Here is a 25644-nt window from a genome sequence, read left to right on the forward strand (position 1 = left end):
TGCTGTCGGGAGTGGTGTTGGTGTTGGTGTTGATGTTGATACCAACTCTGCTGTGGAGCGGGCCGTGTGCGTCGGCCTGGCGGCGTTTGTGGCGAGCTTCCTGCGCGGCGGGGCGCCGGGTGTGTTGGGGAAGGTAAGGGCGCCGGTGCCGTGGTTGGGGGCGGCGGCGAGGGAGGTGGTGGGGTGGGTTTGTGATGGGTTGGGAGATGCGGATGCGGATGCGGATGGGGAGGGGGGACGGGTGGCGGGTGAGCTGGAAGCGTTGTTGTGGATGTTGATTATGGGGGCTGTGGCGGGGGTGTTGGATGGTGGTGACTCTGTGGAAGGGATGGGCGTGTGGGTGGTGCTGAGGACGAGGGAGGTGGCGGGGCGGTTGGGGTTGAAGCATTGGGAGAGTGCAGCGCGTGTGCTAGGGTGCTTTCCTTGGGTTGAAGCGTGGCATGGGGGGAGGGGGCGGGTGTTTTGGGATAGGTGTATGGGACGGGGAGTGGTTAGTTTTCAAAGGCAATGAATGAGGGGTGTAAGTTGATGCGGAAGCACTCAAGACTACCTATAGTAAACAAATCGATACGTTCCCCTAGCCACCCCGCCAGGCACTGTTCGCAACAAGTCCCCGGCACCTACAACATCTTGCTCACGCAGCCCGGCTCGACGGCCTCGAGCTCCCTAGCAATCACCTCCCAAGTGTTCTTCTGCGCCCCGAGCTCGTTAACCCAGTCGGGGACGTCGGGCCTGCCATTCGTTAGTCAAATTCTTCCCCATCGCAAGAAAGTCAGAACCACTTACTCGCCGTCCTGGCAGGAGTGAAGCAGCTTTCCGTGGCTCTCCACTCCGGCCATGGCGCCGTGCAGGAGCGTGCGGCTACCGTCTTCGGCCGTCCGTCCGTACATGTCATGCATCTTGCGCAAGCGCTGCGCGAACGCGTCGGGGGCATTTCTACCGAGCTGGGTGATGCATAGGCCGGGGCAGACCAAGTTGATGATGACACCCCCCTTTTCGACCGGTAACACTTCGCGGGCGAGATGGCGAACCGCAATGGTCTCGGTGACCTTGGACAGCGGGTACCTACCAAACGTTAGCCCAGATTTCCCGATTTTGGTGTCAGAGAGAAGGAGTATCAACTCACGTCTTGACAGGCACCATATCCTCGGCATCCATGCCCTTGATCGGATCCTCCTTCACCTTCTCCCAGCCGGCGTGGGCATCGTCATCAAACCCAGCCCGGCTCGTCACGAGGGTGATACGCGGCGCCACACCATCCGCGACCTTCTCGGCCTTAGCCCTCATCACCGGCACCAACAGCACCGCCATCAACAGCGTGCTCAGCACATTCACCGTAACCGGCTTGACATGCCCCTCGGCCATCTCGCGCTCCGCCAGCGCCACGGCCGCATTCTCGACCACCGCATCAATCCGCTCCAACTCCTGATCCGCACGGCGCACAAACGCCCTCACACTGTCAAAGCTCTCCAGATCCAGCGGCCACACGCTCACCACGCCGGAGCCCGCTGTGCCGGCGGCGGCGTCGATGTCGGCCTTGGCGATCTCGCCCTTGGACGGGGTGCGCACGCCGAGCACGACGCGGGCGGCGCCCAGCACGGCCAGGTGCTTGGCCGCCTCGAAGCCCAGGCCCACGTTGGCGCCCGTGACGATGAAGGTCTTGCCGGCGCAGCGCTCGCGGGTGGCGAGCAGGGGCAGGTTGCGCTTCTGGTTGACGACGCCGTCGGACATGGTTGTGTTTTTGGCCGGGTTGAAGGAGGGGGGTGTTGTTGGCAAGGGGTTGGAGGTCGGGTGACGAGTGATGTCTGACGTGGGAAAGTGATGGATTGTTGGGTACTGAACTGAAGGTTTAACTGGGTTGTCTGCTTGGTTGTGAGAGATGGTTGTGGGTTTTCCGTTCAATATCGTCGGGACGAGAGCAGCCTTTTATGTCTGCCACGACGGCGGTAGCGTCCATCCCATCCAACGTAGAGAGCTCGCTTTCTGGTGAAAGCCATAAGTCCATGACTCCATAGTGACGCCGCCTCGAAGCCAGGCCGCAAGCGCCCGAACCACTGGGAGAGTGGTTTCCTAAACGGGCGGTCGGGATGGGCTCATGTAACTCTCCGACAGGAGGCGACAAAGAAACCAGGGACTCGGTTGCACGGTTTCGGGAGCCCCTAGATGACGTCGAGTTTCGCGTCTAAGTCGTCGTCCTCCTCGGGTCTCTGGAAATGTGGACGGCAGGCCAACCAGAGAGTGGTTTCCTAATTGGGTTACGCCACTTGGCTCACACTAATAATCAGAGATCGGCCTAGCGCTCGTGAAGAACGGAGAAAATGAACAAAGCGGCGAGGTTGTCGGCATTTGCGGGGTTAACGATAGCTCCGGCCCCCTGCCTCCCTTTGGCTTAGCTTTCTCTTTCTGCACTACCTACCTTACCGAGGTAGCCAGCCTCAATGCACACATGGAACCTCTTCCCAAAGAAAAGCCATACAATACAGGTATGTACATACGAATTACGGGTCGATAACCTACGGAAGGGAGGAACCAACATCCGGTCATTGAATACATTTTTTGTATCGCTTCCCTACCATACTTGAGGTATCAGGACTGGAAAGATTCTGAATTTGTAGATATATTCTACCTTGGAGTAAATAACGAACGACCATCCCACTGAGACAACTTACCAAACATCACAATAATCCTTCATCCCCACACGTGTGACCTTAGATGTAGTAGTAGATCTTCTCACAACTGTGGTAGTTATAGCTGGGCCCGCTTTCATGGTCGTCCTTGAAGCCAGCGAAGCTCCTATAGCCGTTGGAGCCGGAACTATGAAAAGCGCACAGGGAGTGTCAGCCGGTCACCGATCATCCAAACGCATCGGGCGAGAAAGAGAGAGAACGCACCCGACGGAAGAGTAGTTGGGCTGGGACTGGGCGCTGGACGGGATGTTCCAGGTGAAGGTCACGCCAGTGGGGAAAGTGCACGACTGGCTGCCGCCCTCCCAGACGTGGTAGGTCTCGGACGACGACGAGGTTCCCTTGACGCAGACGTTGTCGGACGAGGGGCTGTAGCCTAGGCTGCTGCAGTCCGAGTCGTTGGCGCAGTACTACGGCACGAGGAGCCGGGTAAGTATCCATTCTGAGCACGCTGCCCGAGCGGGCTGAGTGCCAACCCCTCGAGGCGAGCCTAGGTGGGGAGTTGGGTAGGTATTTACGTACCACCACAATGGAAATCCAGGTCTGCGGGACACCGGCGCCGCCAAAGGGACGGCAGTTGAAGAGGTGGATTCCCTCGCCTCTGGCCGCAAGCGTCGGAGATGCCAGAGCACCCTGGGCAAGAAGAGCCGCGGAGGCGAAGAACTTCATCAGGCCGACCATCTTGTCTTGTTGTTACTTGATGTCTGGGAGAGGAGCTGGACGGGAGTGGTGGTCTGTATCCTAGGAAGTGTGTCATGGTGACGGAATTCACGCCTTATAAGTACATTTCATGGGTACGTCATAGAGTGAGCTACTTGGACCCGCTGAGCTGGTGTCCCGGCGCATGGTAAGCTGGCGCTTCGACCGCTTGGTGTGGGAGTGTGGGTGCTGACTCGATTACTGCACTTCTCCGGACATGAGATTGAACACAAAGTAGCACTGCTGCTAGGCAGCTAGTCCAATACACGGCAGTAGTCGCCTCGTCGGGTCGCAAACGGGTCTTACTCATCCCCATGGGCTGTTCAACCCGCTCTGGCCCAGGGCATTGCAACGCGGCTTACTCACGCCGTCGATGGAGCATTTACAAAACACAGCCCGGGCGAGTGAATAACTAAATCTGGGGTAGCATATTGTCGTTTTGGCTTTTTGGGATTTCAATAGCGCTGACAGTGGCGTCGCCGGACCACCCCACCGCTGTTGTTTGTTTAGTGATCGTGCTGTCACTCCAGTTTCCACTAATAACTACCTACCAGTCGACAGCGCATGGAGGTGATGAATCAGCAGGCCGAAGTTGGTTGCCCTGCCGGACCCTTTTTTGAGCCATGGCCGGGGAGATGAGTTTACCCTTCTGACCATTGCACAAACACCTGTCATCATAGGCATCCCCCTGGACGGAAGGCCAAGAATTGGAAGGGCAGTGTGTGTTGTTCCGACGTGATTGGTTTGATATCGAGGTCCAAAGTCTGTCAACGGCTAGTTGGTAATATTAGAGTGGACTGCCTCACAACCCCCCCCCGTTGTATTCAACACGACCTCTCACTCGTGGCAATACTCACCCCTCACCCCACAAGGCCGGCGTCTCCCACACAAAATCATCAGAATTATCGGGATGTGTCCACTTGCCGCGCCGGACTCGGCGTCGACGGAGCGCTGATAGCCGCTTGGGTGGTCGGGGACAGCAACCCCCGCACCGTTGACCTCCGACTTTCAGATGGGAAGACCGTCAAAGGCCTGGCGGCTCGATGGTGTGAGCCCCCGACCGTCATCCGTAGTGCGCACATGCCCTGGAAACAAAGAAAGAAACAAAGAGAGAAAGGGAGAGAGAAAAGAGGAGAGAAAAAGGGAGAGAAAAGGGAGAGAAAGGAAAAAGAACCTACGGCGTTGGAGGCTGCCCAGTTGCGATGATGGAATAAATTGAGCTCGGTCGGCTTATTTATAGCGGTCATCTGTCTACCTTGATGAAGCCATCCTCCCAAAAGGAATACTGGTTCCACTCGTAGAGACGAGCAAGCCAATATGTTGTGGCCTTGACGTCGATGGCGATTTTGTCCTCTGGCATATCCTGATTCTGCAGTCTCTCAAAATCGACGGCCATGATCCTGTCTCCGACAATGTGAAAGTTGTCCAGTTTAACGTCGTCCTGTAGAATCCTGAACTGACCAAGCGCGGTCAGAGTTTCGCTAAGCAAACGGCGTAGTTCTGGGGTTTCGAGAAGGGACCCCGCGGGTGTGGCTAGACATTCACCGCCAATGTCTGACAAGAGAAGGGCTCGCGTATTGTCGCAGCGGAGTTGTCCGAAGCATCTTGGAACGAAGACTCCTTGCAACGGCTGCAGTGTAACGTAAGCGGCCTTCTCCATCTCGAACTCCTCGTACCAGCCTTCTTTCTGCCTCTTAAGGGAGAGTTGGAAGGGGAGATTCCACTCCGGAAACCAGGATTCGAACCACGTCTGTATAAAAGACGGGAGCCGGCGGACGAACAGTCCGAGTAGCGTCTGCACCACCGAGGGCTATAGGTGGAGACGGCGAACATGGTCGTGGATGCCATTGACAGGCGTGGCGGTTGCTTGAATGAAGCGGGTCCAAAAGCGGAATCGCTGCTCGGCTCTGCAGTTAGTAGTTGTCTGGAGGCAGCTAACTAAACGAATGTCGCGTACAATTGTCTGCGAACTATGCACCGGAGCATGAGGATCCCGATCAAGTCTAAGACGACCCGGCGGTCGCCGAGGCCTCGGCGGCGCTGGAGTGAAGACCGGTGGTTGACGTAACTTAGCAAGAACCTCGCTTATGTTTTGCTGGTCCATCTCAGCTGTAGTGTCGATGGCGGGACATGAATGGCATTTGGTTGTGAGTTTTCGTGTAAGGCTGTGAACTCGTGAACCGACTTCTGGCGCGTTGAGAAACCTCAACCGCGTTTGGTAGGGTTAGGGTCGTGACTCGAGAACAAAGGAAGCTGGGGCGGCCGAGTGTTACGAAGCCCATGGATAGATTAGACTCGGCGTGGCTAATTGCTCGACGAGCTAAAAGTGCGGCGGCGTAAGGGGCGGGAATCTCGGGTTTTGAAGCATGAAAATAAACCTAGTATCCTACAGGTTCAACACTAGAACACCGGCCCCCGTTAGACTGGATAACTCGGCGCGCTCGTCCGCTTAGGGATCGGCCCCAAACCATCGCCTTGACTAACAGCTGGAAATAATTAATATCAAAACACAGCGCCCAAGCCTCAGCCCCTCGGATGTGCCTAAGCCTCTCCAAAACGCCGCCTAGGGCCGCTAGCCACCAAGCTCAGCGTCGGACACCCCGAAGTCGATACCAATCTCGCTCTTAAGCAGATCATTCAGGGTGGAGCCGTCCCTAAGGTACACCCAGTCGCCCGTAGCCGTGTCCTGTTTCTCGTGCTGCCCCTCGCCGAAAATGACGTAGTCGTAGCGCTTCGGGCCCGTCTTGGGGGACGACAGCCAAATTTGCTTGTTAGGCGGCTGCTTGTTGATTACATAGGTACCGACTTCGGGGCCGAGGTCGAGGTTCAAGACGCCCGCCTAGTGGTGGTTAGTGTGTGGCGGGGAGGGGGGGGGGTGGGGGTGTTGGAGATGTGGGTGGCTTACGGAGAACTCGACGTCGACGTCCTCCCGCTGGTCTTGCATCACCTCCAGCTGGGTGAGAAGCTTCTCAAGATACTCGTCCGCAACCGTGTGGTATTCGGCATCACTTATGTCGGCCGGGGTTTTAGTCACGGGCGGGGTTTCTATGGGCTTCGGCGCCTTGTCGTCCGGTGTGATGCCCTTGCGGCCGGAGCTGTTCGAGATGAACCGACTTGCTGTGAGGCCGGTAGTGGGCCTAGGCACATAGTGCAGAATTGCTGGCGTCGCAGAGAGACTTGGGATGGTCCCGCGCGAGACTCGTGTGGTCTGCAAACCGCGGTAGGCGACCCGGGCAAGTTTGGAAGCATTTGAGCGCGCCATGTCGGAAGCTCGCAAATCAATGGAATTGAATCGGAATGGTTCGCTTTACTGAGGTAGAGGGAGTGTATTTGATATTTCGGCATGAAACCCTGTCTGATAATGCAGAGGATCAGGCGATTATAACACCACTGTGTCGTCGGGGTTCGCGGGGAAGCAGGTGCAAGTTGAACGAACGGAGCTGGAGCTTCAGATAGAATGCAGTAAAGCCCACTTTTAAGCGTCATTGCCGGCAGGCAAATCCAACCCCAAGGATGTGAACCAATCAAACGAACCAAAATGATAGTGCACGAGCCACACTCTTTTTAAGCTCTGGGCGTGCCTGCCTCACGTCATCCGCCCCGCCGTGTCACCAGGAACGGATCGGAAGCTCACGAATCCAACCCGCAGACTCGACACCCGACCCAACGAGGGAAGGCATGGCCACACGATTATAGCACCACCATCCAAGCCCAGAAACCCCTAAACCATGATCAACGCATTCCTCGTCTTCAACGGCCAAGGCCAGCCGCGCCTAACCAAGTTCTACACCCAGCTCGTGCGTCCCCCCCTCCCACACCCCAACCAACCCCGGGCAATCCATCCAAATCCACCCCACTAACCTCGCCCCTTCCTCCCTCAACAGGACACCTCGATCCAACAACGCCTCATCTCCGAAATCTTCACGCTCGTCTCCAACCGCCCACCGGGGTCGTGCAACTTCCTCCCCCTCCCACCCCTGCTCGCCGCATCATCAACCACGAACAACGCGGCAGGGGGCGGCGGCCAGGAGCAGAGCGACGTGCCGTCACTAGTAACCTACCGCAACTACGCGACGCTGTACTTCATCGTCATCTCGACGTCGACCGAGTCGCCGCTGGCCCTGATCGACCTGATCCAGGTGTATGTGGAGGCGCTGGACCGCTTGTTCGAGAATGTTTGCGAGCTGGACCTGATCTTCAACTACGAGACCCTGCATGCCACGCTGGGCGAGATGATTGTGGGTGGGGTTGTGATCGAGACGAATATGGAGCGTATTGTGGCCGGTGTGAGGGCGCAGGGGACTGTGGCGAAGAGGCCGGTGAATGAGAGCCGGACTGGTGGGGGGTTGGGTGGGAGTTTGGGAGCTGGGCTGGGGATGGGTGGGATGGTGTGGCATGGGAGGTGACGGTTGTGGGGAGGCATGGTTACAGTCTTTTTTGCAATGAGGGTTTGCGCTTGGGCGGCATGGTAGCTGTGGTCTGGTCTGGTCTGGCGGCGACACGCGGCGGCCTACAATCGGGTCGGGAACGACTTGTGAGGCCGAGACCGGCATTCTGCATTCGTCACGGCCAATTGCCGCGCCAGTATTGACGGGTATCCAACGCCAAACTCCGTGTGGTGGAACAAGTATGATACAGGGATGGGAGGGGTAGCAGAAACCGCAGGCTGCTGGCAGGGCTCACTGCTCGCTCACTGGCCGAGCAGCAGGCCTGTCCTTCATCTTGAGCTTCCTATTTTCCTCGGTGAAGATGCCGAAGAAACTAAAGATCCTCTCCCGGAACTTCGCGGTGTTAGGCTTTCGCTGCAAAGGAAAAGGGCCTTAGCGGATCTCACCGGATCGAATGGGGTGGGACCATCCTCCCAGTCCATGAAGAGCACGATGTATGTGAGGACAACTACAAGAGTTAGTACTCTCAGGTCTCTCCAAGAATAACAACCACCTTACCCGTCATTGTGCAAAGTTGGGCTAGCCGGACGAACTTATCCCACCGTGGCCGGGCCGTGGCGAGCTTCAGTCTCCGCTTGTACTTCTTCTCGAAACGCAGCTGCTGTTGCGACGTCATGTTTTTGATGTCGGGTGGCCATACTTTCTTGAGCTTGTACGTCTGATTAATGCCGGCCGCGTTCAACTGTAGTTTGGCGGTTTGCGCCAGCCGCCGTACAAGTGTGGGAAACATGGCGGGCATGAACTCGGGGTGGCTCTATCGTGACTACCTTGAGTTGCCGATGAGAGACGCGGGAATGGAAACTGAGAAAAGTTGGCCTGGGCGTGAGACGACCATAATGTGGCCCGTGCATGCGCCTGGAAACCGTCGAAACTCTGGCCCCATTGTTTCTCTCCAATCCAACTTTCCCGCTCGTCTTTTAACTACACACCCATTCTTTCAACGCACCCCCTGCAACCGAATCAACCCCGCGTTGCCCCTCCATCTGGGAAGCCGTCTAAAACAGCGGAGTCACTCAAAATTTACCGTGACTCGAATAAGAACCACGCGACACCGGCCCCCGATTTGCTGTTCCTGGCGGCGCTCGGAGCGAGATACGCAGCCAATTCTTCCAACACAGTCGAGCCCCGAGTAAAGATGGCCGATACGGCACTGCCCAAGGCTATGGCCGACCTCGCCGTCTCCAAGACGAAGGAGCTAAAAGGCACCGAGAAGCGCGACAGTCTCGTCGAAATCGAGAAGAAGTACCAAGCGAAATGGCAGCAGGACGGCGTTTTCGAAGTCGATGCTCCTTCCACTTCCGAGTTCCCCCTCGACTCCATCAGCGCCGACGAGCTCCGTGAGAAGTTCCCCAAGTTCTTCGGCACCATCGCCTACCCTTACATGAACGGCCGTCTCCACGCCGGTCATGCCTTCAGCGTCAGCAAGATCGAATTCCACACCGGTTTCGCCAGGATGCAGGGCAAACGTGCCCTATTTCCCCTCGGTTACCACTGCACCGGTCTGCCTATCAAGGCCTCCGCCGACAAGCTAGTCAAAGAGGTCAGCATGTTCGGCAAGAACTTTGAGCTCTACAAAGAGGAGGAGGAGGTCGACTCGGCCCCCGCCGATGCGGCGCCCAAGGCAGCAAAGGAGGACTTGACCAAGTTCAACGCCAAGAAGGGCAAGGCTGCCGCAAAGACCGTCAAGGCCAAGTACCAGTGGCAGATCCTGAACTCGGTCGGCATCCCCCTTGACGAGATCCACAAGTTTGCCGATCCCCAATATTGGCTACACTACTTCCCGCCCGAGTGCAGGAAGGACCTGACAAACTTTGGTGCGCGCGTCGACTGGCGCCGCCAGTTTGTCACGACCGATGCGAACCCTTACTACGATGCTTTCGTAAGGTGGCAGATGAACCGCTTGAAGGAGCTGGAGAAGGTCAAGTTCGGCAAGAGGTATACCATTTACTCCATCAAGGACGGTCAGCCATGCATGGACCATGACCGAAGTGAAGGCGAGGGTGTTTTGCCCCAGGAATATACCGCCTTGAAGCTCAAGGTCTTGGAGTGGGCTCCCCAAGCCGCCGAAGCCCTCAAGGGCAAGATCCCAGAGGATGCGTCGGTCTATCTTTGCCCTGCGACCCTCAGGCCCGAGACCATGTATGGCCAAGTGTGCTGCTTCGTCGGTCCCAGTCTGAGCTACGGCATTTTCAGGGCGTCTGAGAAGGAGTACTTCGTCATCACCGACAGAGCCGCCAGGAATATGGCCTACCAGGGTATCTTCGAGAAGGAGGGTGTGCCGGAGAAGGCGGCAGACATCAAGGGTTCCGACCTCATCGGCACCTTGGTGAACGCGCCTCTCAGTTTCCACCCCCAGGTGCGCGTTCTTCCCATGGAGTCCGTCCTCGCCACCAAGGGTACCGGTGTCGTAACATCTGTACCGTCTGATTCACCGGATGACTACGCCATGGTGACTGAGCTCGCCAAGAAGGCCGACTTCTACGGCATCAAGAAGGAGTGGGCCGAGCTGGAAGTCACTCCTATCATCCAAACACCGACATCCGACCTGCTGGCTCCGTACTTGGTCAAGAAGCTCAAGATTGCTTCGCCCAAGGATGCCAAGCAGCTTCTCGAGGCGAAGGAGCTCGCCTACAAGGAGGGCTTCTACCAGGGTGTGATGAAGGTCGGCGAGTTCAAGGGGGAGAAGGTCGAGGTTGCCAAGCCCAAGGTCAGGGACCACCTGATCAAGAACGGCGAGGCGTTTGCCTACTCCGAGCCCGAGAACAAGGTGTCATCGCGGTCTGGCGACGAATGGTGGGTTCAAGCGACTTATTTGCGGTTCTAATTCGTGACTAACTAATCTGTCACAGCACTGTTGCCCTGCTCGACCAGTGGTATCTTGACTACGGCGAGGAGAAGTGGCGCCACATCGCCTACGACTATGTCGAGAACAAAGATGGCAAGGGCCTCGAGACTTACTCTCCTGACACCCAACATGCTTTCAAGGGAGTGCTTGACTGGCTCAGGCAATGGGCCTGCGCCCGGACGTACGGCTTGGGGTCTAAGCTGCCGTGGGACCCCAGCTTCCTTGTTGAGAGTTTGAGGTAAGTTTCCCGGCGAACCCGCAAGTTTAAAGTGAAACTAACAGCGTATTAGTGATTCTACCATCTACATGTCGTAAGTGAACTTCAAGCGAAAGAAGGTGTACCAGCTGACGTTGCTAGTTACTATACCCTTGTGCCATGGCTGCATACAGACCTCTTTGGCAAAGAAAAGTAAGCCACACACCTTTTCTTCTGCTCCCTTCATCCGTTAACACATCTCTAGGGGCAAGGGCAACATCAATGCCGAGCAGATGCTTGACGAAGTGTGGGACTACATCTTCTGCCGGACGCAGCTGTCAGACGAGCTCGTCTCCAAGTCAGGCATCCCCAAGGAGACACTGGAGGGCATGAGGAGAGACTTTGAATACTTCTACCCGCTTGACATCCGTTGCAGTGGCAAGGATCTCATCCCCAACCATCTTACTTTCTGGCTGTACAACCATATCGGTAGGTCACCATCGGAATGTTGCGGGTCATTAGTCCCCTCTAACTTGTGCAGCCCTCTTCCCCCGCGAGTACTGGCCTCGCTCGGTCCGCGCCAACGGCCATCTGCAGTTGAACGGCGAGAAGATGAGCAAGTCGACTGGCAACTTCATGACCCTGAACGACGTCGTTCAGAAGTACGGTGCGGACGCCGCACGCGTTGCCCTCGCCGACGCCGGTGACGGAATCTCGGACTCCAACTTCGTTGAAGATGTGGCCGACAACACCATCCTGAGGTTTTACACCAACAAGGAATGGATTGAGGAGACCATCAAGGACGACAAGCTGCGGACTGGTCCGCTCAACGACTTCCAAGACATCCTCTTCGACAACGAGATGAACTCTCTGGTGCACGAGGCCAGGAAGCATTACGAGGAGACTTCGTACAAGCTCGCCCTCAAGGCGGCCCATTACGACTTCCTCAACGCCCGTGACATGTACCGCGAGGCCTGCAATGCCGCCGGCATCCCTCTCCACAAGGAGCTCGTCCTCAAGTACATCAAGCTCCAAGCCCTCATTCTCACGCCCATCGCGCCCCATTGGGCCGAGCACGTTTGGCTGGAGATCCTTGGCGAGCCAAAGTCTATCCAAACGGCCGTCTGGCCCGACGTGCCCGCCGCCGACCCGGCCCTCACCGCGGCGCGCGAGTACGTCCGGCAGACATCGTCCAACATCAACTCGGCCGAGGCCGCGCAGCTCAAGAAGATGGCCAAGGGCCGCCAGAGCGACTTCGACCCCAAGAAGCCCAAGAAGCTGACCGTCTTCACGACGGCGTCGTTCCCGGCCTGGCAGGCCAAGTACATCGAGCTGCTCAAGGAGGTGTGGGACCCGGCCACCAACACCCAGAGCATAGATGACAAGACCCTCAACGGCCGCATCGGCAAGATGGGCGAGATGAAGAAAGCCATGCCCTTCGTCCAGGCCCTCAAGAAGCGCCTGAGGGACGGCGAGCCGGCCGAGGCCGTGCTGGAACGGAAACTGGCCTTCGATGAGGGGAAGACACTTCTGGTAGGTCCACCCCACGCAAAGACCATCCGATGACGTTACCCTTTTACTAACCCCTCCCTCTCTCTAGGCAATGGTCCCCGGCCTGAAGCGTGCCGCCGGCCTCGAGTCGGTGCAGATTCTCGCCGTCGAAGAGGGCAGCAAGAACGGCAAGGACCTCACCGCCAACGGCGAGGAGGTCGAGATCAAGGCGCCTGTCGCCGAGTCGGCCCTACCAGGGCAGCCGAGCTTCTTCTTTGAGAACGTTTAGGCCGCCGCTAGACGTACACGCGAACGCCATGCCCGCTTCTGACGTAGGCTACGTATGTAGTCGCTACCCGAAAGAGGGGTTGTCGGATCGGGGATCTGGAGCTTTGGGTGTCGGAGCCATCTGTGCTAGCTAGATTTACCTCCGCTACCCGAAAAGGCTCCGGCCGCGGACGAGGAAATGCGGCCCCAGGTATGCAATGTGATAGACCTCATTCAATACTAGATCATTGTTTCTTCAAACGTTTGTCGCAAGCCTGACGAAACGTAACTCATGAGAGAGAATTTGGCACATGACGGAGTTGTGGGCTGTTTGCTCGGCCGGACGGACCTTGTGGTGAGGTAATGCCCCCTCTTTGTATTTACCTTTGAACCAGGCTGGCATTGAGAGACGAGGTCAAAGGGCTTGGCCGACGTCCCTACAAGACACCTCGGGGACAGTCACTGAGAGGAGAATGGCGAGGAGCATGTGTCAAGTGCCTGACTCGGTGTATTATACAGTCATGAGCTCAGCTATCTCTCTTAGCCCACCCCCTCTGGCTAGCCCTAGGTTGACTTCAGATGGAGAGAACCCGGAAGGAGACGGATAGAACAGCATGAGCTTTATTACGCACTACATTCCCCTCAGCAACCGGTTGCATCTTCCTCCTCTGGACTCTCGCTCCTCCCGCGCTGAAAGCCTTCCTACCCAAGCTGCCCTTCTCTACGCGCAAAGCCCTGCAAAAGTGTCCCGTCGTTCCACACCAACAACCAAAACCAAACAGCCACAATGCGGTCGTCGTTCCTCCTCTCCGCAGCTATCGCATTCCTGGCGGGCTGGGCAGCCGCACAGACCGAAACTGAGACCTACATCGACACCGACACGGCCACGACGGTGACGTCAATCGACGTGGAGACCGACACACTCGAGCCGACGGCCGTCACCACCGTGCTGACCTACGAGTCGACCATCACGACGACCATGATCCCGTCGCTGACCGTCATCTCGCCGACGTCGAGTATGTCTCCTCTTTTCCTTCACTGCCCATTCTTCCACAGCTCCTTGTTCCGTCACCACTCCCGCCACTACCCCTTCCTCCCCCACTGCTACCACCCTCCCCACCACAAACAACCCCAACCATAACCCATAACCCACAACTCCAACTCCAACCCCAACTCCAACCCACACCTCAACCCACCCACACATTATCTACACCTCCCTCCTCTCCAGGATAGCAAAGCATTCCACAGCTAGCTGACACAAACGGCGTGCAAACCAAACAGCTTACACGGCAACCGCCACCGCCAGCGTGGTGCCCGTGGCCGGGGCCGACGCGATCGGCGTGCCGGGCGCGTTGGCCGGGCTGGCGCTCGTGGGCGCTGCCGGCATGGCGCTGCTCTGAGTGTGTATCCCGCTCCTGGTCGTCGGCTGGCGGCCCCGTGTTTGTGGACTGCCGGTCCGTGGGGTGTGATGAGTAAGGCGGAGGCTGGTTGGTTGTTAGGGGAGAAGAGGTTGGGTGGTGGAGGGAGGAGAGGTCGTCGCGGTGGGGGTTGGCGGGGTGGAATATGCGAGGGGTTGGTTGGTGTGGCGGTGGGTCGGTGGCTCGGTAGTTGGTGCCCGTAGTGTATCCTCTCCTCCGGTGTCTCTCTCGTCCCCGTTGTCCCTGGGTTCGTATACTTGATGACGTGACGCCCCAGACGGGGCCGTGATAAGTGCGATCAAGGTCCGTCGGGCGAATCGATTGGATGCTCTGTCATGGCCGCGCATATTCTACGTCGATCGAGCCCGTTCCCCGCTGCCCAACCCAGCCATATCATCGATTCGGTGGTGCTTAAGCAGCAACAGCGACCTGCTCACCACCGTCTTGCCCAGGCGGTTTCGGCAGGTTATCCTATCCCTGGTGTCAGCCGTCCATCTCCCATACCAACACACCCAAAATAACTTACCACCTCGAAAATAACCCGGATCATCAGGCTACAGCTTGGGCACACGCCAATATCCTCGCCATCCATCAAGTCGTATAGCGCAATCTCGAAGCGGTCGCCACAGGGGCACGGGTAGTGGTAGAGTTGCAGGGTCTCGTCGTAGGTCATGTCCTCGATCTCGACCTCGTCGTAGATGGAGATTTGCTCGTCGTCGGCCATGTTGTTTAACGGTATTTCGCTCGTTTACGGGCAGCGGTGTGGTGAGTGCAAGTGGTCGGTGCGAAACGCAAGGTCTAGTGTTGGAATGCTTGAAATTCAGGGTTGAGATGACTCGACGACTGTTGGTTTGAAGGCAAGAAAAATAATTTGGAGGGGCAAATGGACCGCCGCGGGGTTCAGCTTACGGCCCCACGGCTCCGTCTTGGCAGCGGTCGAAGCCGTCCACACAGGCTTCACGATGGAACCACCACCCTGCAACCCGATCGAATCGACACGACAGCCTCCTACAGAATACAACGTGTACATTACACTACTACCACTATACACATCTTGCGCGACAACAGCGCTCCAACGACTTCAGACACAGAGATATTAGGATTATCAAATGAATGGACGGGTACACAGCAGTGCCACAACAGCAACTCATCGAGGCTTGCGCAGAGAGAAGAAAGGGTAAGGAGACAAAAGGAAAGAGAAGAGAGAAGAAAACAGTGAGAGGACCAAATGTGAACAGGGAGAAAGAAGCAAGTAATAAGGGAAGGAGAAAAAAAGGTATCACTCAACAACATCCATCGCCCACCACTGGTGCGTTCGCTCCAACCACTCCCGGGCTGCCTCATCCGCTCTGTACAGATCTGTACTTCATTCAACCCACACCCCAACCACCATCCCCCACCACAAGATCGACAAGCCCTTCCCTCTCAGCCCTCAGAGAACCCATCCTAGAAGTCCACTTCGTGAAAACCTACACAGGCCTACGATTGACTGGCCAAATAATTCGCGGCCTGCAATTTGTTCACAAGAAAAACCGTCAGCCTTCCATCCATCATCATCATGATCCAGACACTCAGCAGAAGAGGAAGAAGGAGAAGAAGGGAAAGAGCAAGAAAGAAAACCGAAGAAGAAGAGGAGGAAAACGCTCGCTAGGCCCGCATCCCCTTCTTCCTCATCCCCGTCCTGGGACCAGCAACAACAACAGCAGCAGCAGCGGCGGCAGGATTGGTGATGCCACTTACCCTCTCCAGGTTATAATCATACTTCTCCAGCGCCGCGAGCGCGTCCCCGCGCGCGTAGCCCATGCCCGTCAGGTTCTTCAGGATCGGGTCGTCGTGCTCGCCCTCCTCCGTGAGCGCCCGACCGGGCGCGCCGGGCCGGTTGTTATCCCCGCTGGCGGCCGCGCCCGCCTCCCCGTTTCCGTTACCGTCCCCCGCCGCATCGGGCCCGTTGTTGGTGCTGGTGGCGAGGGTATGCGACGAAGCCGTCGGGGTGGCCGAGTCCAGGCCGGCGAACAGCGCGTCCCAGTCGTGGGATTCGGCCGTCTGGCCCTGCGGCTGCGACGCGGCAGGCGTTTTGGCCTGCGTGTTTCCCCCGCTGGTGCTCGGGAAGGACACGTTGGGCGGCGGCGGCCCGGCGGTGCTGCCCGCGGCGGACGTGCCCGAGAGCGAGCCGAAATCGAAGCTGCTCTCCGTGCCGAACGTAGTAGCACCGCCACCCGCATGCGCCGAGTCGCTCTTAGACTGGCTCGCCGGCGGGCTGCTGTCGAAGACGGGGTTAAAATCGTCGAGGCCCGAGCGGGAGATGGTGGCGAAGTCGTCGTCGGCGGAGCCCTCCTTAGCATCCTCCAGGCCTTCGAAGTCGTCGTCGAGGTCGTCGAAGGGGGCCTTGGAAGCCGTGGCGGCGGTTGTGGGGCGGCTAGCGTTGCTAGCGGTGGCTGCGGTGGGTTGTTGAGCCGCGTTGGAGGAGCCAAAGATGTCGTTGATGTTGGAAGAGCTAAGATTGCTGAGATCGGCGGACGGCGAGGCGGCGGGAACAGGTTTCTCGCTACAACGGTGTTAACTTGAACAATTGAATACTATTTTGCAGTACACTAGATGGACATGGTAGCTAAAACTGGACTCATGCATACCTCGCAACCGGCTCAGGGGACGCGGGTGACGCAACACCAACGGCACCATCGGGCGAGGTCTTGAACACGGCAGGAGATGCCGACCTCGACTCGATGCTCTTCTCGACCGGCTTGGCCGGCGGGGATGCCGGAGCAAAGTCATCATCGAAACCGCCACGCTCGCTCTCTGTCTCAGACTCCTCGTCACGCTCGAGCTCCGAGATGGGAGGGAATTCAGTGTTGAAAGTATTGAAAGGCTTGGCCGTGTCGTTGCTCGAGGTCGTCGTGGCCCTAGCCTGCTTAAAGCTGGCAAATGCCGACTCAAAGTCCTCCTTCGCCTTGTCCTGGTCCGCCGCGAACGGGTCCCCCTCAGGGCCGGCTGCGGGAGCCTTGTTCGACTCCTCCGAGATGGAGCCGAACGCGGGCTTGGCTTCAGCTGCCGACGCGGGAGAGGCAGGGCGAGACCCGGAACCCGAGGCAAAGCTCTGGCCCGTCTTCGCCGCCTCTAGGGGAGAGGCGGTGGCCTCCTGGTTCGTCTCGGTTCGGCTCAGCGGCGGCGAGACCTGGCGGGATGTGCTCAACGACTCGGCAGCATCAACATAATGCGGGAAGCCAGAGTTGCTGCGCCCGGCCTCAGCCAGCGGTGTAGGCTCAGCAGTAACGGTCGGCTGGCGACTAGCATTCGGGCTGGCCGACGCCGGAGTGGCAAACGAGCCGACACTGCCGGTGGAGGTGCCTGTGTTCTGCTTGAACATGGCGGCCGCCGCAGGAGGAGGCGGTGTGCCCGCCTGGCTACTAGCATGGGCAGGGCCAGGGCCAAACACATCATCAAAAGCCTTGTCGGTGAACGACCTAATAGGCGGGGAGAAAGTCGAAGTGATGTCAGTGCTGCCAGTCCGCCTGAAGAAAGGGTTATTAGCGCTCGCGGTGGACAGCGCAGGGCTGGCGACCTGGGCAGGCGGTGGCGAGCTAGAGCTGATTTGACGAGCAAGCTCCTCGTTGCTCTTGGTCAGATCCTCAGCTTCGTTCTTCAACTTGTCCCGCTCGCCCTCGTTGGTGGCCAGCTGCTTCTTATTAATCGCAACGAGCCCCTTTTGCTGGCGCGCGTCAGACCTGAGCTTTTCGATCTGCGGCTTTAGCTGGGCAATCTCGGCGTTCGTCGTCCGAATCTTCTCCTTAAGGTTGACGTTTTCCTGCTGGTCCGTCTGGAGCGCCGTCACGATTTGGCGATGCTGGTTCTGCAGGTCTTGATAGCTGGCATCGATCATTGCATACTCGCCTTGCAGCTTCTTAGTCTCGTTCTTGGATGCCGTGAGCTGCGTCTCCAGCGCGCGGACGTCCTGAGCCTCCTTCTCGTACATGGCGCGGAGCTGGGTGAGGCGCTGTTCAAAGTTCTTCTTCTGAGCGCTGGATTGGCCCAGCTCGTTCTGGGTGGCCGTCCGCTGGCCCTGCACATCTTGTACCTGCTTGGTGAGGGAGCCGATCTGGTTCGATAGATTCGCGAGCTCCGTAGTCTCGTTGGTCAGGTTCTTGCTCACTTCCGGCTCGGTGTCACCCAGGAGGTCGTCTTCCACGGTGGCAGGCTTGGCCGTTGCCGAGGTGTTCGACCCTCCGGTAACATGAGTGGTAAGACCGCGCCCGAACGAAGACGACGGAACGAACGGCTTGAAGGTCGACGCCGAAGGCGAGGGCCTAGCAGGTGAAGACGGGGCAGGCGGGCTGATACTAGTCGCAAACGGATCGCCAGCAGACCCGCCCGTACCGACCGGAACCTGTGGCGGCGCAGGGGGCTGGATATCATCCAAACCAAACAAGTCATCCATCGCAGAAGGCTTAGGCTGCGGTGGTTGCGGTCGCGGCGGGGGTTCGAACGCCGAGGTGGCGGTTGCTGGACGGGCCTGCTGCTGGGTTCGCATGCTCGGCGGAATAAGTTCGGAGGGTAGAGTGGCAGGCAAAGACGAGCCATCGCGCTTAGTCCTCTGTTGCCTGATGAGAAACATGGCTACGGCGAACTCGTCCCTTGTCAAGCGGCCCTCAGAGTTGATGTCCGAGAGGTCCCAAATCTGGGCGAGTGCGTCCTCAGAGAGGTTCGACTGGCTGAAGAACGGTACCGCTTCCTCGCCCGTGATAAAGCCCTTCTTCGTCTTGTCCAATTCTTCGTAGAGTTGATCGAACCTCGTCTTGTCGGCCGGCGTAACCAACCACTCTCCCGTCGTCTGCGCTACGATTGGCGGACGCCCAAGGGGGCTGCCCGTCCGCATTTGCGGCACGGCCCCCGGCCCGGTAAGCTGCCTCGGAACGGCTGAGATGGGCGGGGTGGTGGTTGTCGGAGACTGTTGCCTTTGGATGCTAGCGCCGGCAGGACCGCGGCGAGTGGCGGCTTCATAAAGAGCAGCAGGGAGAATGTTGGGCAGCCCGCGTAGCGAACCAGTCTTGACGGATGTGAGCAGATGCATGGCGATGACGAACTCGGTCTGTACCAGGGCGCCGCGTTGCTCAGTGTCGGCTAGCATCCAAATGCGACCCAAGACATCGTTCGGCAGACCCGATTTCTCAAAGATCTGTTTGGCCGCTTCGCCCGGGAGCATGCTACCATTTTGCAGGGTCTGGCGCTCGAACAAGCCCGAGTACTGTGTCACTTTCTCGGGTGTCAGGGGCGGGATCCGAATCGGGCCCGGAGCGCCAGTCGCTTGGGACTGCAGCGCAGGCGGCGGAGGCGACGGCGCGGGAGTTATCGTGATGCCATCGAACTTGGGCACGGGGCCTGGTTGAAGTGCCACCTCAGGCGTCGGCTCGCGCCCGGCCTGCGCATGCCCAATAAGGCGCAGGACGATGCCGAAGCCGGCAGGTGTGAGGAAGCCACGGTTCTCCTTATCCGCAATTTGCCATATCTGCATTGATACCAACCGTCAGTCCCGTGTATTATTTTTTCTCTCACACACCCCCAATGCGGAGCTTGCGTGTTTCCTGAACTCACCTCTCCTAGCACCCTTGAGTCTAGTCTCGTCTTCTCGAAGAACTTGACAGCGACCTCGCCGGTTACGACGCCCACATTATCGGTATCGGCCTGTCGAAATAGCTGCCCGTATGCCCGCTTCTCCTCCGGGGTGAGGTTGAGGTTGGGTGCCCCTGGTCATGATTCCGTTAGCTACTGATGCTGCCCAAGATGCGTGCGTGTGTGCATTGTCGCGAACCCAGCACCGGGCAATGCCAACTGGGAAGTATCTCAAGAAAAAAGGTTCTGCAACCTACCCGCATCAACCGACGCCTCAGAAGCCATGGTGAGCGCAAGCGACACCTTCCTCGTCTGAACAATTCGTGGCCAAGTAATCCCCTCTGTGCGATGGATGTGAAGGATGGGATCGCTCGGAAGTCGTGTCGTTGGATTTTAGCTGGATTTACCCGCCCAGGTATGCCAAAAACAAAATTCCAACGTAAACAGACCGTTGCCCGTGCCGGTAGGAGACCTCACGCTCGAACAGTCATGTGAACAAATGGAAATATGCGCATCTGGGTTTGAGGTAACAAGGTGGGGGAAGGAGTCGTCGACACCAGCGAAGCGTGAGGCTGGGATTGCGACTCCTTAGCTCCCTTGGGCGACGAGGAAGGGGCCAAACAGCGGGCGGGAAAGTCCGCATGTGGGTTCATGAAGGCAGCTTGGCGCTAGACCGTTCTCTGATTGGGTCCCGAGGATCCAACCAAGACCATCACACACGAGCTGCGAGACCTGCAGCCAACGGCGACTGCAGCCAGGAGGGCAATGCAACAACACCAAACGCGAGATCATTGGCACTCAAGATGGCTTCTCCAGGGTTTTTGAGGTCTCGCCAGAGGCGTACGTAAGAGGAAATGCCTAAGCTTGCCACACCAGGTCGAGAACACTGCAAAGGGTTGTGGGACGTGTTGACCCGGCGTTAACGATTGGATATCGCACCGAGCTGTGTTGCAGAGCCAGCAATTGCCCCGGCTGCTTTATTCTTGATTAAAATGGACTACACTTTCCGTCTAACAGAAAAGATCACGGGCCCGCGCTTGCCAAGAATACCCATAGCGTAAAGGATCATTGCCAACAGGAGTCCCGGGTCAAAAAGTTAATAAACGCCTGGGTTAGACGACATCACCAAGCTACTGGCAGACCAGGTCGGCTTAGTACTCGGCCTCGAGCTCCTCCTCGCCCATCGAGTCGGTAGCAACCTCCTCGTAGTCGCGCTCCAGAGCCGCAAGATCCTCGCGAGCCTCCGAGAACTCGCCTTCCTCCATACCCTCGCCGACGTACCAGTGCACGAAAGCGCGCTTGGAGTACATGAGGTCGAACTTGTGGGACAGGGCAGACCAAGCTTCGGCAATGGCGGTGGTGTTGGAAAGCATGCACCTAGACTAGAATTAGTAACGCACTTCCGATAGCGGAGGAGAAAGGTGACGTACACGGCGCGGTTGACCTTGGCGAGGTCGCCGTTGGGCACCTGGTGGGGGGGCTGGTAGCAGATACCGAGCTTGAAGCCAGTCGGGCACCAGTCGACGAACTGGATGGTCCGCTTGGTCTTGAGGGTGGCCACAGCGGCGTGGGCGTCCTTGGGAACGACGTCACCGCGGTACAGCAGGCAGGTGGCCATGTACTTGCCGTGACGGGGGTCGCACTTGACCATCTGGTTGTTGGGCTCGAAGCAGGACATGGTCATCTCCTGGACCGAGTTGGCCTCGTGGGCGGCCTTGGCGGCCGAGATAACGGGCGCATAGGCAACGAGCGGGAAGTGGATACGCGGGTAGGGGACCAGGTTGGTCTGGAACTCGTTCAGGTCGACGTTGAGCGAGCCGTCGAAGCGGAGCGACGCGGTGATGGAGGAAACAACTATGAGAAATGGTCAGCCTCGCCTCGCTCACAGTTCATGCGGCAAACATACCCTGAGCGATCAGGCGGTTGAGGTTCTCGTAGCTGGGGCGCTCGAGACCCAGGTTACGGCGGCAGATGTCGTAGATGGCATCGTTGTCGACCATGAAGGAGCAGTCGGCGTGCTCGAGGGTGGTGTGGGTGGTCAGGATCGAGTTGTACGGCTCAACGACCGAGGTGGCGGTCTGAGGAGCGGGGTAAACGCAGAACTCAAGCTTGCTCTTCTTGCCGTAGTCCACCGAGAGGCGCTCCATGAGCAAAGCACCGAAGCCGGAACCAGTGCCGCCACCGAAGGAGTGGAAAACGAGGAAGCCCTGGAGACCACTGCAGTTGTCGGCAACGCGGCGAACCTTGTCCAGGACCTGGTCGATCAGCTCCTTGCCGACCGTGTAGTGGCCACGGGCATAGTTGTTGGACGCATCCTCCTTGCCAGTAATCATGTGCTCCGGGTGGAAAAGGCCGCGGTAGGCGCCGGTGCGGACCTCGTCGACAACGTTGGGCTCGAGATCGCAGTAGATGGTACGCGGCACATACTTGCCGTTCCCTGTGGCTGCCGGATGAGCTGTGAGCAACTTTAAAGGACACCCAGGGTCTCTCGTTTCCTACCAGTCTCAGAGAAGAAAGTGCTAAAACCCTGATCGGGGTCGGCGGCCTTGCGCTCCTCGGTGAGGAAGCCATCGGGCTGAAGTAGCGGTCAGCAAACGGAACATTGTTGAGAGAAAGTGGAAAAATGGCAACCACGCACCTGAATGCCGTGCTCAAGGCAGTAAAGCTATAGAGGGTCAGTCAGCATCGTCGGCATCTTGAGATCTGAGATGGACGGTATAGTCGCATCGTCCGAGCTCCCAGAAGGGTCGGCCCGTGTCGCGAGGGGAACAAGCATACCTCCCAGCAGGAGTTGGCGATCTGGCAACCAGCCTGGCCGACTGTACACAAACAAAGTCAGCATCATCGAGCGCAAGTCGATATCCGGGAGGGGAGCTGCAAGTGTGCAAACGGTGCGGACCCAAACATCACCAGATGCGGTGAGTTCGAAAGCGCGCCACCTGCCGAGGGGAAAAACTAGCAGCTCTTGTTTTCCGACGTACCGTTCAAGCTGATAATTTCACGCATTTTGGCAGTGTTGTTGTGGATGCGTGCAGGTGGGTGAAGGGTCAAGAAGCAGATGGAGAAGGCGAATGTTGGCCTGGAAGACGACTTGCAGACTGGCGGAGAGTGGAAAATTGAGGTTTAGCGGAAGCCTGAAGGTCGGTTTGGGTGAACAGCTGGTGGGGAAATTTGATTGTTGACAGTAGCGTTCCCAATGGGGGCAAGCGCGCCTCCCCACTGTGCTTTATCAGCCAGTCGCGCTGCCCTGCAAGTCCCTGCAGGGGCTCGCGTCAGGGGATGATCCGTGCACTCCCATCACATTCACCAAGTGCCGAGCCATTTTCATCTCGCTTTTTGATGTTCGTGCTGGGAAGCCTTATCATGATCCACAACTGTGGTATCCGTACACTTGGTCACTTGCAAGCAGACGTTACCGTGCTGTTTTGGCAAGTTCGACACCAAGCCAAGAAAGAAAAGGGGTCTTGCTCGCAAAGGTTTGTTGCACAGTTCTGGCTTGGACAGGGGTGATTTGGCAGTTCCAAAATGGAATGATCGTCACATTTTTGGTGGTGAAATAAAAATGATCCACCCACACAACTCACAGCAAACCAACCACAACGGACGGGCTTGCCTGCGGGCTTCAACTCAGATTCGTCAAACCAGCTCGGGAGGCACGGAGGGCTGGTGTGATGGCACCATGGTGTTGTGAAAATATTGGTTTTCCTTAACTAAGCCCCACCGACATGCAAGTGCCTCTCATGTATCATTTACTATGTATATCCAGTGACAACATTAGCTTAAAACGATAGTTATCAATCGGCCAAACCAATAGATACGTTGTGCGCTCCGGAGTCCCAAGTCTAGACTCAACAGCAATGCTAGCCACCCAGGAACGGCCTCTGCCCGTTCCTCGCGCGTTCTGAACTGTATGCGTCCAACTTGACACCCACCAGACAGCACTCGACAGCGGCCTTTCCATTTCTAGCTGCCTGGAGCTTCAACCGCCACTGCCCCGTTTTGACAATCCACTCCTCGGCGCCGCCTGGTTCATCCACCCTCTTCCGCTTGCGCGGCATGGGCGCATCATCCGTGCTACTCGTCATCCATGCCAGCTGCTCATCCTCAGAGACTGGCGTCCACGGCTTGCCGTCCAACACCACGCTCGACTCAGAGTCTAGCACCACCTTGACAAGGTCCTCACTCAGGGGGGTGTTCCCCGGCGAAGGGGGTGCGCTGCTCCGCCCACCCTGAGCCATCAACAACCCCAGCTGCGCGGTCGGCGGCAGACCCAGTTTGGTGGCGACGACCTCGAGCAACTTGGTCACGCGCGCGCGCATCTCGCCAAAGAACTCAGCCCGCGCTTCCACCACGCCCTCGCTCGCCGGCCCCTGGCCCGGCACGATGCGCAGCCGGGTGCTCTCGTCCCCAATCTCCAGCACCAGCTCAAACGGCCGCTCATCCACAAAGGGCCGGCCATACCTGACCCACCCCGCGCGCGGATCCGTCGCCGTCGGCTCCGCGCCCACCGAGATGCCGCTCTTCAAGATATCCCGCAGCCGCAGCACGATCTCATCCCTCCCGCGGGCCAGGTTGAACGACACGGCCGAGGGGATGAGGCGCTGCTCGAGCCCCTTGAAGTTGAAGTAGCGGCAGTCGCGCAGCAGCTCGGCGCGGTGGGCGTCGCCGCGGATGGCGACGGGGTAGCCGCGCAGCAGGTGCAGCAGCTCGGCGAAGGTGTCCGGGCTGCGGCCCTCGACCGAGGGCGGGACGATGGAAGGGGGGCGCAGCAGGCCCTCGCGGTCGAGCCCGGGAAAGAGGTCGCCGCCGGGGGCCGAGAAGAAGGCGGCGAAGCCGAGGGTGAAGAAGTTGGGTGAGTTGCCCGGGGCGGAGAACAGGTCGCGCGGGATGCGGAACTGGACGCCGCCGATGGTCGTGAAGATGGGTTCTTCGTAGAGCTGCGAGACTAGTTTGGGGACTGGAAGTGTGTTAGAGGGGATGGGTCTGGAAGGCGTGGGGAAAGGGGGTGCAGCGAAGGGTGCAAGGTAAGTCTCACGGTGGTAGAACTGGGCGTCGGCAAACAGGCGCACAAAGTGTGTGGCGTCGCGCGGTTGTACGTGGTATCCCTGGAGGTGCAGTGAGATGTCACGGAAGGTGATCGGGTCACGGTCGATGTAGAGGGTGCGGATGGCCGACCCAATGTCCTGGCCCGCTTCCTCGGCCCGCTTTACTTGACATATGAAGTACTGGGAAAAGTATGAGGGTGCTAGACAGATGTCAGTCAGTCAGGTGTGTTAACGCATAACTCGGAAACTCTTAAGTTTCTGGGCTCTCAGGTGCCGCCCGCCCGCCGGGCGTCAGTGCCGGACGTGAGCGAGAAACGCACCATCGGACGATATCGAGGCGCCAGAGAGCTTAAACAGCTCGGACCCAAGCTGGACGGGAAAGACGCGCTCATGCGGTAGAAGATTTGGAATATGGTGCGTCGAGACCCCCGACTCGAGAAACAGTTCTTCGGCGCCCACCGTCGACGAGCGCACGTCGTCGTGTGGTTGTGAATTAGACATGGCTCAATTAGTGGTGCGAATGCCAGATTACGGCTAATAGAAACCAATAAACCTCTCCTTCCTCTTCCTCATGACTTCTCCCAGCCGAGAACGATGCAGTTGTCTTTTCCTTGCTAAGCGACAAGTCGGGGGGGTCCATGCAACCTGCGAGGACCAGGGATCAGTCAGCACCGTTCCGACTCGAGCTGGGGGTGAGTTGTGGCTTGTGGTTCGAGTGAGTGGCGCTCGGGCCATATCTCCCATTTTGGCCAACCCCGCTTATGGCAAATGGAGCTCTAGTGATAAGAACTCATCGGCATCATCCATCAATGCCCAGGTATCAAAGTTGGGGTTAGGTTGTTAATACGGAGATAGCTTAGACGTAGAGTGTTTCCCTATGAACCTAGATGAAGTGTACATACATATGTTCCTTGTAACGCTTCCCCTCTGAGGTCTGCGGCCTGCCT

The 25644-nt window shown here is 58.1% G+C and overlaps 11 protein-coding genes across 11 annotated transcripts; 3 read left to right on the forward strand and 8 right to left on the reverse strand.

The window, feature by feature from the left end:
• Nucleotides 1–565: 565 nt before the first annotated feature.
• Nucleotides 566–1993, reverse strand: B0H64DRAFT_216750 (uncharacterized protein). The gene is made up of 3 exons (XM_062799517.1): nt 1127–1993; nt 787–1065; nt 566–732 (listed from the first exon to the last, which is right to left on the reverse strand). The coding sequence occupies exons 1-3, from the start codon at nt 1729–1731 to the stop codon at nt 621–623; spliced, it is 996 nt and encodes a 331-aa protein (XP_062657104.1). The 5' UTR covers nt 1732–1993; the 3' UTR covers nt 566–620.
• A 601-nt stretch (nt 1994–2594) lies between these two features.
• On the reverse strand, nt 2595–3422 carry B0H64DRAFT_434741 (uncharacterized protein). The gene is made up of 3 exons (XM_062806100.1): nt 3207–3422; nt 2892–3094; nt 2595–2814 (listed from the first exon to the last, which is right to left on the reverse strand). The coding sequence occupies exons 1-3, from the start codon at nt 3363–3365 to the stop codon at nt 2709–2711; spliced, it is 468 nt and encodes a 155-aa protein (XP_062657105.1). The 5' UTR covers nt 3366–3422; the 3' UTR covers nt 2595–2708.
• A 1204-nt stretch (nt 3423–4626) lies between these two features.
• On the reverse strand, nt 4627–5587 carry B0H64DRAFT_426156 (uncharacterized protein; the record flags this gene model as incomplete). The annotated part of the gene is made up of 3 exons (XM_062805718.1): nt 5341–5587; nt 5236–5280; nt 4627–5193 (listed from the first exon to the last, which is right to left on the reverse strand). The coding sequence occupies exons 1-3, from the start codon at nt 5485–5487 to the stop codon at nt 4627–4629; spliced, it is 759 nt and encodes a 252-aa protein (XP_062657106.1). The 5' UTR covers nt 5488–5587.
• Nucleotides 5588–5660: 73 nt separating this feature from the next.
• On the reverse strand, nt 5661–6812 carry B0H64DRAFT_364303 (Frataxin-like domain-containing protein). The gene is made up of 2 exons (XM_062801828.1): nt 6289–6812; nt 5661–6222 (listed from the first exon to the last, which is right to left on the reverse strand). The coding sequence occupies exons 1-2, from the start codon at nt 6643–6645 to the stop codon at nt 5956–5958; spliced, it is 624 nt and encodes a 207-aa protein (XP_062657107.1). The 5' UTR covers nt 6646–6812; the 3' UTR covers nt 5661–5955.
• Nucleotides 6813–7111: 299 nt separating this feature from the next.
• On the forward strand, nt 7112–7735 carry B0H64DRAFT_310239 (AP complex, mu/sigma subunit; the record flags this gene model as incomplete). Its single annotated transcript, XM_062800143.1, has 2 exons — nt 7112–7180; nt 7268–7735. Coding segments are annotated over 2 exons (537 nt in total), but the record flags the coding sequence as incomplete, so codon positions are not given.
• B0H64DRAFT_405042 (uncharacterized protein) lies at nt 7720–8617 on the reverse strand. Its single transcript, XM_062804416.1, has 3 exons — nt 8330–8617; nt 8218–8279; nt 7720–8164 (listed from the first exon to the last, which is right to left on the reverse strand). The coding sequence occupies exons 1-3, from the start codon at nt 8568–8570 to the stop codon at nt 8063–8065; spliced, it is 405 nt and encodes a 134-aa protein (XP_062657109.1). The 5' UTR covers nt 8571–8617; the 3' UTR covers nt 7720–8062.
• Nucleotides 8618–8966: 349 nt separating this feature from the next.
• B0H64DRAFT_376483 (uncharacterized protein) lies at nt 8967–12652 on the forward strand (the record flags this gene model as incomplete). The annotated part of the gene is made up of 7 exons (XM_062802480.1): nt 8967–10624; nt 10681–10914; nt 10967–10987; nt 11035–11085; nt 11138–11361; nt 11414–12405; nt 12473–12652. The coding sequence occupies 7 exons, from the start codon at nt 8967–8969 to the stop codon at nt 12650–12652; spliced, it is 3360 nt and encodes a 1119-aa protein (XP_062657110.1).
• A 765-nt stretch (nt 12653–13417) lies between these two features.
• B0H64DRAFT_444851 (uncharacterized protein) lies at nt 13418–14030 on the forward strand (the record flags this gene model as incomplete). The annotated part of the gene is made up of 2 exons (XM_062806811.1): nt 13418–13646; nt 13912–14030. The coding sequence occupies 2 exons, from the start codon at nt 13418–13420 to the stop codon at nt 14028–14030; spliced, it is 348 nt and encodes a 115-aa protein (XP_062657111.1).
• A 429-nt stretch (nt 14031–14459) lies between these two features.
• On the reverse strand, nt 14460–14772 carry B0H64DRAFT_444852 (uncharacterized protein; the record flags this gene model as incomplete). Its single annotated transcript, XM_062806812.1, has 2 exons — nt 14460–14519; nt 14575–14772. The coding sequence occupies 2 exons, from the start codon at nt 14770–14772 to the stop codon at nt 14460–14462; spliced, it is 258 nt and encodes an 85-aa protein (XP_062657112.1).
• Nucleotides 14773–20420: 5648 nt separating this feature from the next.
• Nucleotides 20421–22819, reverse strand: B0H64DRAFT_364318 (tubulin alpha-B chain). Its single transcript, XM_062801829.1, has 7 exons — nt 22634–22819; nt 22431–22471; nt 22291–22317; nt 22152–22227; nt 21559–22095; nt 21083–21506; nt 20421–21029 (listed from the first exon to the last, which is right to left on the reverse strand). The coding sequence occupies exons 1-7, from the start codon at nt 22656–22658 to the stop codon at nt 20804–20806; spliced, it is 1356 nt and encodes a 451-aa protein (XP_062657113.1). The 5' UTR covers nt 22659–22819; the 3' UTR covers nt 20421–20803.
• Nucleotides 22820–23512: 693 nt separating this feature from the next.
• On the reverse strand, nt 23513–25198 carry B0H64DRAFT_327656 (uncharacterized protein; the record flags this gene model as incomplete). Its single annotated transcript, XM_062800792.1, has 3 exons — nt 23513–24609; nt 24688–24897; nt 25018–25198. The coding sequence occupies 3 exons, from the start codon at nt 25196–25198 to the stop codon at nt 23513–23515; spliced, it is 1488 nt and encodes a 495-aa protein (XP_062657114.1).
• Between the last annotated feature and the right edge of the window lie 446 nt (nt 25199–25644).

This window comes from Chaetomium fimeti (genome assembly GCF_033439085.1).
Source record: "Chaetomium fimeti strain CBS 168.71 chromosome Unknown B0H64scaffold_6, whole genome shotgun sequence".
NCBI lineage: Eukaryota > Fungi > Ascomycota > Sordariomycetes > Sordariales > Chaetomiaceae > Chaetomium > Chaetomium fimeti.